At 38.5% G+C, this 9,198-nt stretch overlaps 1 protein-coding gene across 2 annotated transcripts; it reads left to right on the forward strand.

Annotated features, from left to right (window-relative positions):
- Nucleotides 801-6,207, forward strand: LOC109819444 (pentatricopeptide repeat-containing protein At2g25580-like). Of its 2 annotated transcripts, none has more exons than XM_020385180.1 (2): nucleotides 801-2,835; nucleotides 6,135-6,207. In XM_020385180.1, exon 1 carries the CDS (start codon nucleotides 895-897, stop codon nucleotides 2,800-2,802), a length of 1,908 nt encoding a protein of 635 aa, XP_020240769.1. In that variant the 5' UTR covers nucleotides 801-894; the 3' UTR covers nucleotides 2,803-2,835; nucleotides 6,135-6,207. The 2 variants fall into 2 exon arrangements, with proteins under 2 accessions (XP_020240769.1, XP_020240777.1); XM_020385188.1 differs by lacking the exon at nucleotides 6,135-6,207 and having other exon boundaries at nucleotides 853-942; nucleotides 1,035-3,029.

Below are 9,198 nucleotides of genomic sequence, written 5' to 3' on the forward strand. Positions count from 1 at the left end.
GGATCTTTAGATAGGTAACCCTAACAATTAAACCCGTAACCTTAACAATTAAACCCGTAACCTTAACAATTAAACTCGTAACCTTAACAACAAATCCGTAACCTACACAATAAATCTACAACCTTAACAACAAACCCTTAACCTTAACAACCAACCCGTAACCTTAACAATCAACCCGTAACTTTAACAACCTCCCAATACAAACAACCAAAATAATAAAAAATAAAAATAATAAAATAATCATCACAATCATTTCAACTATCCTCTTGGTACATCATGATAAAGAGAGAGAGAAAACAAAAATAATAAAATAATCCCCATCATATTTTAATAAAAAAAGAAAGAGAGAGAGAAGGGTATTATGGTCTTCACATGTTTTAATGTCTTGGGTTTTGTGTTTTGGGGGCTCAGAGAACAGATTCTTTATTTTTAGGGGTAAAACACCCATTGACCAAGTCCTGGGGGTGGGAAGCATGTTCACTTGGCTTTTGGGGGCTGGAAGCATTTTTCCCAAAATTTAAACTTTGAACACATAGCGGACGCCAGATCAAAACTCAAATTGTAATACTATGTCATATCATTTTTTTTACGATATTCCAATTATATCCTAGTTGAAACATGTATTTAGGTTGTGTTTGAGGTTTGAGAAGACCACGGGGCTAAATATCATGAAATTTAAGACTTCAGGGGTTAAATAGAATGAAAGTAAAAATATCAATAGATCTAAATAAGAGGTTGAGGGCTTGACAGAAACGTTTGGTAAATTTAAGGGCTTAATAGATTAAAAATAAAACTCAAATTCAAGCCCACAATCCGTTTGCATCCTCCAAACACCAGAGCTCCCGGCGTTTATTCATCCCCTAAAAACTAGGGTTTTAGCAGTGCAGTCGTCAAATGTACCGAAAGCGATCATCGATTCTCACCATCAAATCCCTCTCTCAGGTAACTATCTCTCCCGATTCTTCACAAAATTCTCTCTTCAATTCAGTAAAACCCTCACCTTTGATCCACCTCTGGCGGCGGCGGAGCTTCAGCGTCGCCACCCAAAGGTCCGATTTGTCACCGGAATCGGATCCCAACGGCTCTTATCAGCAGAATCCGTTAAACCCACAGCAGAATCCAAATGGGTTTTATAGGGAAAATTGGGGTCAAAGATCCGATCTTGGAGAGTCTCAGCGGTGGAATTCTAATGGGTTTTATGAGGAACACACAAATGTTTCTTGCAATCAGATGGATAATGGGCGGAGTATGGGAATAAATGGATTTTATAGGGAAAGGATTGAAGATGTAGGGCAAACCAATGTGAGTCTCAACAAGAATCATATAAGGAACTCTGCTGAAGGTTTTCAGCAGAGTGACAATGTGTTGGATGATGGATATCCTTACGAGAATCAAACTGGGTTCTTTCGAGAAAACCCAAGAAAGGTCCATGAAGACCCTGTCGATGATGATTATTGTGTTAATCCGAGAGGGTTTTATCAAAATAGGCTGCAGAGTTTAAGGCATTCTCCTCCGATTAGCAGTGTAATATCCAATTATGATTTACATGAAGGACACAATAGCGAAGTCCATCGAGATACCGGTGAAATGGTTACCAATCCATTGATGACTCATGCAAGTGCACTGTACAAGCTGGGGGAGCTCTGCGAGCAGGGGAAGGTGAAGGAAGCTGTCGGCTTTCTTTCTGTATTTGAGAAAACTGGCATGGCTGTTGATGGATTAAGATATATAAAGTTAATGGAGTCATGTGGAGATGCAAAATCTTTAGAAAGTGCAAGGCGAGTCCATGATCATCTCTCAAGGACACTAGGTAAAGTAGACATTGAGATTCATAATAAGATATTAGATATGTACTTTAAGTGTGGGTCAACTAATGATGCTCGCCAATCATTTGAGAAAATGCCTCTGAAGCATTTGACATCCTGGGAAATTATGATAAGGGGTTTCACCAGTAATGGCCTTGCTGAGGAAGCAATCGATCTGTTTACTCAGATGAAAAAGATGGGGTTGGAGCCAAATGGAGATTTATTTAATGCTATTTTGTATACTTGTGGTGTTCTTGGAGCAATTGATCAGGGTATGTTATACTTCGAATCAATGAAGGTGGATTTTGGCGTTACCCCTAAAATGGAAGATTATGTTGGCATAATAGAAATGCTTGGAAGAAGTGGCTATTTGGATGAAGCTTTGGAGTTTATAGAGATGATGCCTATTGAGCCCAATGTCGATGTTTGGGAAGCCCTGTTAAAATTTTGTAGAGTTAATGGGTATACTGAGCTTGGGGATCGATGTGCTGAGATTGTGGAACAACTTGATTCCTCTAGGGTAAATAAATCCAACATGGCTTTATTGAATATAGAATCATCAGAAACAGTGAAGGGGATTGAAAGCAAAAAGGATTCTAATGTTCCAGATTTTAAGCATCAAGTACGAGAGTTTATGGCAGGGGATCGATCACATCCAGATAATGATATCATTTATCAACACTTGAGGTGTTTGGCTCAACATATGAAAGAGGTTGGCTATACTCCAGATAAGACTTGTTCACTTCATGATGTTGATATAGAAAGTAGGGAGGAAGCTTTACTTTACCACAGCGAAAGGCTGGCCACTGTTCATGGTCTCATGACTACTCGTGCTCGAATGCCTCTTAGGATTATAAAAAATCTTCGTGTTTGTAGGGATTGTCATAATGCTCTGAAGATAATATCGAAGATAGTTGGACGTTTGATAATTGCACGGGATATCAAGAGGTTTCACCATTTTGAGAATGGAGTTTGCTCTTGTAATGATTATTGGTAGGAGGAAGCAAGCAAAAGTTTTGTGGACATTATGGTAAGTTGTTCTCCCTTGTTGTGCTAACTCCATGATTACAAGGTGCATGATTTTGTATTAATAATATATAAGTTTATTGTTGATACATGCTTAACAGCAGCAATGTTTGTTTTGCATCAAGCTCTCCTGTGTAATAACTCAATTTACATGTTTGTTGATATTCCTTCCTATAGAGGAAGCAATTTATTTGACCATTATTTTACTTAATTTAAAACAAACTGAAAGCTTCACTATCTAACATACACGCAACATATGTAATAAGATCTGTTTATGGTTCAGTAATATCCACACTGAATGAGCTTTATTTGTGTATAAGTTTTCATTTATGTTCTAATTCGTGTGGGACATGATCAATGGTAATTGTATACCACCTTGGAAAATTTTTAAGCAGAAAATAATAATTGTACTATAAATTCTATACTACTTTTGTACTACCACTCACAAATATTGTGGGGTCCCTTTCTTGAAAATGGTCAAGAAATTTTTTTACCATGCTCTTTTGTTTGTGGTAGTATAAACTTTGTAGTATGGTTATCAATACTAGTCTGCAAGGTTTTAAATATTGTATATAAGGGAAATATTGGATGACCAAAATCTATAACGAATTGCAGATGATGGGAAATATCAGGGCTATGTAGTCAATATCGTAGTGCTATATCGGATGATGTGCGTATATAATATACTAGGAGATTTTTTTAAAATAGGCCACTTTTGCTACATATTTAGCAAAATTTAGCAAAACCGACCGTTTTGCTAAATATTTAGCAAAACCGACATCTTTTTTGCCAGCTCATCAAAGCTAGCAAAAAAGAGGTTGGTTTTGCTGAATCTGGTTTTTGAAACACACAAGACTACTAGTCCCGTGTGTTTAGTAGCCGCTAATCGCCCACTAAACGAAACTCAGAAAACCCATGGAATTACTAGTCCAGTGGGTTTTTTGAATATTTTTTAAAAAGTGTACGAGACTAGTAGTCCCGTGCGTTAGACAGAGGCTTCGTCTGTGCCGCCTAGCAAATCCACGGGACTAATAGTCCTGTGGATTTGTCAGGCCTATATGAGCCCCAGCTATGCCCAAAAATTAGGGCACATCCGTCCTCACTTTCTCTCAACCTCTCTCCCAATCCCTCTCCCGAATTTGATAACCCCTCTCTCAATCCCTCTCCGGAATTTGGTAAACCCTCTCACAATCTGTCTCCCTCAACCTCTCTCTCCCAACCCCTCTCCCTCAATCTCTCCTTCCCCCATAGTCCATTGATTATACTGTTTAGCAATGTATATGAGGCGTATTTTATATTTTTTTGTGCATGTTTAGCAATGTATATGAGGTATATATTCATGCAAGTATGATATGTGTATGTTTTGTGCATGTTTTGGTTTGCCCCGCAAATCTACGGGACTACAAGTCCCGTGGATTTGCTGTACAGTAGAGACAAAGTCTCTGTCTAATGCACGAGACTACTAGTCTCGTACGTTTTCTGAAAACTTTTCAGAAAACTCACGGGACTATTAGTCCCGTAGGTTTTGTGAGTTTTGTTTAATGGGCGATTAGCAACCAATAAACACACGAGACTACTAGTCACGTGTGTATCAAAGACCAGATTCAGCAAAACCGACCTCTTTTTGGCCTGCTTTGATGAGCTGGCCAAAAAGAGATCGGTTTTGCTAAATATTTAGCAGAAGTGGTCTATTTTAAAAAAAAACCTCCGATATACTGTCCTAAAATATAATTTAAACATACTTAATGTAATCTATATAAGCTTACAAAAATGTGAAAAGTATATATTTAAGATCGCTAACCAATTGTAATCATTGTTAGCGCTTGTCTATTGTTACCAATACGTAAACAAAATAAAAAAAAGACCGTTTTTGAAACTTTATTAGCAAATCAACCTTTTATGGATTTAATTAGCAAAATCGACCTCTTTTGCGGATTTTGCAAAACATAGTTTTTAAAATACATGGGACTAGTAGTCCTGTGTAATTAGTGTTGGCTAATCACATGCTAATTAAACTTTAAAAAATACAGAGACCAATTAAACTTCATTAGGGTGTGTTTGCGCCAGGAACAAGTTTTGTTGTAGAATTCATTATAACTGTTTATCGATTACAATGAATACAAAAGAGTGAGCTTCGTACTTTGTAAAACTACTCTTTACAACAAAAATTAAATTACAAGCTCCTTAGAAACAAACGCAGGATCGTTGTTTGGATCGCTGCTTGCGCGGGATCTTTGCCTGTGTCGGGGGTGCGTTAGCCCGTGGACCACTGATTCACAGATTCTGATTGAATCGTGAAGGCTTTTGGATATTCTTCTTCGTTTATCGAAGTAAGAATCTTTAAGCGAATATCTTATCGATGTAAGATGTTCACTCTTCTAAAGATCAAGTCAGAGCTTAGATCTTTAGGAATCACCAAAAGCTTCTTAAAAGTGTTTTTGAAAGATGAAGACTCACTCTTGCTCAAGATCGCCAAAAGCTCAAGCCGTTATGCTCTAATTGCCTTGGATCCGTCCTCTCTTTTTTCAGTGTATATGGAGGTATTTATAGCGATAAAGGTGCATAATTGCTGAAATGGGGGTGAAATAACCAACCAGCTATATTCCCTTTGGGCGCGTCAGTCAGAGGTGACGCAGTTGAAGAAGTGCCTTTGGCGCGGCAGTCATAGGTGGCACGGCTGAAGAAAAATCTTTGGCGCGGCAGCCGGGGGTGACGTGGCTAAAGGAGCGGTTACTATTCCGTTTTTTGTAACCGCCATCCCACGACTTTTAACTCCTTAAATGTCACGATTTTCATGGGTAGTGGGCATGATTTTCGCTCGTAACTGCTTCCCTCACGTTCATAAGTAACCCTCAACAGTTAATAAACCATGTGAGCCTCACAAAACTCGAGAAAACTGTCAAAAATAACGTTTTCAGCTTCTCAGTGGGCGCGGCAGTGGGCGGTGACGCGCATTGCTGCGGCAGTTACCATTGCCGCGTACCTCCCGGGTATTTGGCTATAACTTCTTCATTCGATATCGGAATAAGGTGATCCAAGATGCGTTGGAAAGCTAACGAAGAGATCTATAACTTTTATCTTTTAAGCTTTTTCAGATTTGGATCATATCATGGCTTAAATGTTGATTTTGTTAATTATATAAAAAATAGGTTGATTTTGCTAATTATATAAAAAACAGGTTGATTTTGCTAATAAAGTTTTAAAAAGTGTATTTAAAAAAAAAAATTCTCCATAGGTAAATTGTCACTTTTTCAAAAAAAAATTGCAAACAAAAGAGTAACTTACATTGCCTTTGTCTTTCAGGTAGTATTAAACGTGTCGCAGGCATCTTCTGATGTACATATCCTCTGAAAGCTAGCAAGTATATTTCCTTGTTTATGCTGAGAATTCTGGGGCCAGATCGGCAATTTCTTGATACATTGTAAGAATTATCACCACTGCTGGTTCTTGCTGTCTCTTTCAAATTTTTGTTAATTTGCGTTAGAAATAAAGCTAGTCAAAGTTTCATGTAAACGAGTCTTCTCTTTCTCTTATTTTTCTATTTCCTTTTTTTGGTTCAGCATTTTGAAATCATATTATATTTGCATATTCTGAAAACTGAATCATGATACCTTTTGGGTAAACATATTGTGGTAATTGTAGATAGACCCATAATATCGTTACTCTACCGTTTAAGCTTTATTGTTGCAGATGGACCCTTGCCCCTGAGTGAATTTCTTTTACTCTTTTGCCCTTAAAGGGAAAAAAAAAAGGTTGTCAACAAATAGAAACATTGAGGACAAAAAACTAAAAAGAAATTCAATTAGTGGGTCTATCTGCAACAATAAAACTAGAAGGGTAGTAAATTGAACAACGATACTACATGGGGTTTATCTACAATTACCTAACATATAAGCTTGGATTTTTTGTACTTATATAAACAAATTAAACACACATGACATACTAGAATACCCTCTACGATATACAATTAGAGTATTGATAATTCTTGGATTACGTTCTTTTTTCAGGGAAAGGCAATAAAGGCCCCGGCTATAGTTTGAGAAGTACATGGCATGTAGGAGAGTGACGAGCAACAAATTATAAAAATGGATAGAGACGTTAGATTGAATATATCCTCCTATTTAAACTTTTTAATTATGCATTCAGACTTTTGCCTCTTCTGCGTTGCTTTTATCCAGGGATATGAATTTATATTCGTATTAAAGTCTAGATACAAACAAATAAATCGATGAAACTAACGATATCATATTTAAAGTCTATATAACAAGCAAATGCATTGACGAAACTAACAACTGGTCTAAATTAGCAAAGTCTAGCTGAGGATGTAATTTATCTTGGATATGGGTAATTGTCATTCGTGTGAATATCCAACCTAACACCTTAAATTTAAGGATTAATTACATTCCGACACCCTAAGGTATGATGTAATTACATGGGTGATCTTGAAGTATGCGTATCCACACAGATGACCTTGAGAATTTAGGGGTGGCAATTTATGACCCGACCCATCAACCCGATCCGACCCGTTTATAATGGATATGAGTTGAGTTATATGGGTCGGGTCATAAACGAGTCAATCCAAATTTACCCATTTAGTAAACGGGTCAGTTTGGGTTGACCTGACTGACTCGTATAACACACTAACCCAAATAAGAAGTTAAGAACCAGCAGCTCGACTGACTCTTTTAGAAACCCTAAGCTTGATTCTATGGTGGCGAACGGGGAGGCGAGCGATGACGAGCGATGCCAGTGACGACGAGTGATGGTGAACAAGCAGAGTCGAGCGGGGAGCGACAGCGAGCGGCGAGCGACGGCAATCGCCGGAGATGCTCTCAAAGTGAACATAACGATGATGGGCCCGCTCGTTCTCCCAGCTTCAGAGCAGCTCCTATTTTTGTTCAGTTTGATCGGGAGAAAGCTAATAAATCCTAAATGGAAACCATATATCCTTGATTTCAAGCAGGCATTTGAGCATTTCTGCGTCCTCGCTGGAGTTCGGGCGGTGATCGACGAGCTGCAGAAGAATCTGTAGCTGTCGGTGGAGCACATGGAGGCGTCGGGCGGTGATCGACGAGCTGCAGAAGAATCTGCAGCTGTCGGTGGAGCACATGGAGGCGTCGAGGATGTCGCTGCATCGATTTGGGAACACGAGCAGTAGCTCGCTTTGGTACGAGTTGAATTACATTGAGAAAAAAGGGAGAATGAAGAGAGGGGGTAGAGTTTGGCAAATTGCATTTGGGAGTGGGTTTAAATGTAATAGTTATTGGATAGAGAATTCCTAATCTATTTTGGTAACATGAGGTTATTAGGATTCCTAGTCTATTTTGGTAACATGAGGTTATTAGGATTCCTAGTCTATTTTGGTAACATGAGGTTATTAGGATTCCTAATCTATTTTGGTAATAGGTTATTAGGATTCCTAATTTGATTTGGTTTTGGTTTAGAATTCCTAGTATATTTATGATTTTAGGATTTATATATATATGGAACAATTAGAAGAGAGAATTGAAGAGAAGAAAAATTGGGGATATTTGGAGCACAGAAAAGAGGTATTTTCTGAGCTATTTGTTTAGGGTTTTGTTTGAAGAGATTAAGAGCTTGTTGGTGAGATTAGTTTGTTCCTTCGAGTGATTTGTAATCTCAGTTTGTACTCTTTCTCTATTAGTGAAAACCCAATCCCCTTCTTGCCCCGTGGACGTAGGCAACTTGCCGATTCACGTAAATCTCTTGTGTTAATTGGTGATTGTGCTTGTTTATTTGGTTGTGATCTCTCTTGTTTGGATTGTGTGATTCGACCGCTTCCGCACCGCGCACGACAATTGGTATCAGAGCTTCGGGTTCAACTTGAGGCTTGTTTGAAGGATTCGCTGAAGGATTCCTATTTGAAGAGTTAGATCGACAACATGGGTGAAGCAAGCACATCGGGATCGTCTCTTACGAAGACGATACATAGTTTGAGCATCAATAACATGAAGATCGATGTTCCGAAGTTTGATGGTAACATCAATTTCGGTTTGTGGAGGTGCCAGGTGATGGATGCGTTGGACGCTTAGAATTTGGAGGAGACTCTTGAGTTACAAGAGAAACCTGCCGAGATGGAAGCTAAGGTTTGGAAGAAGATGAATAGTAGGGCGTGTGGAGTTATTCGGTCATGCTTGACGCCATATCTTATTTATGATTGGATGAACGAGACGTCGGCGAAGAAGATGTGGGAAACACTCAATGAAAAGTATCTTACTAAGAGCACTGAGAATCGGCTTCACTTGAAGAAGAGGTTTTACCAGTTCAAGATGAAGAGAGGAGTTTCCATCAGGGAGCATGTTAACAACTTCACGAAGCTACTTTCAGACATGACTAATGTGGATAT

Source organism: Asparagus officinalis, chromosome 1, assembly GCF_001876935.1.
Source record: "Asparagus officinalis chromosome 1, Aspof.V1, whole genome shotgun sequence".
NCBI classification, from domain to species: Eukaryota; Viridiplantae; Streptophyta; class Magnoliopsida; order Asparagales; family Asparagaceae; genus Asparagus; species Asparagus officinalis.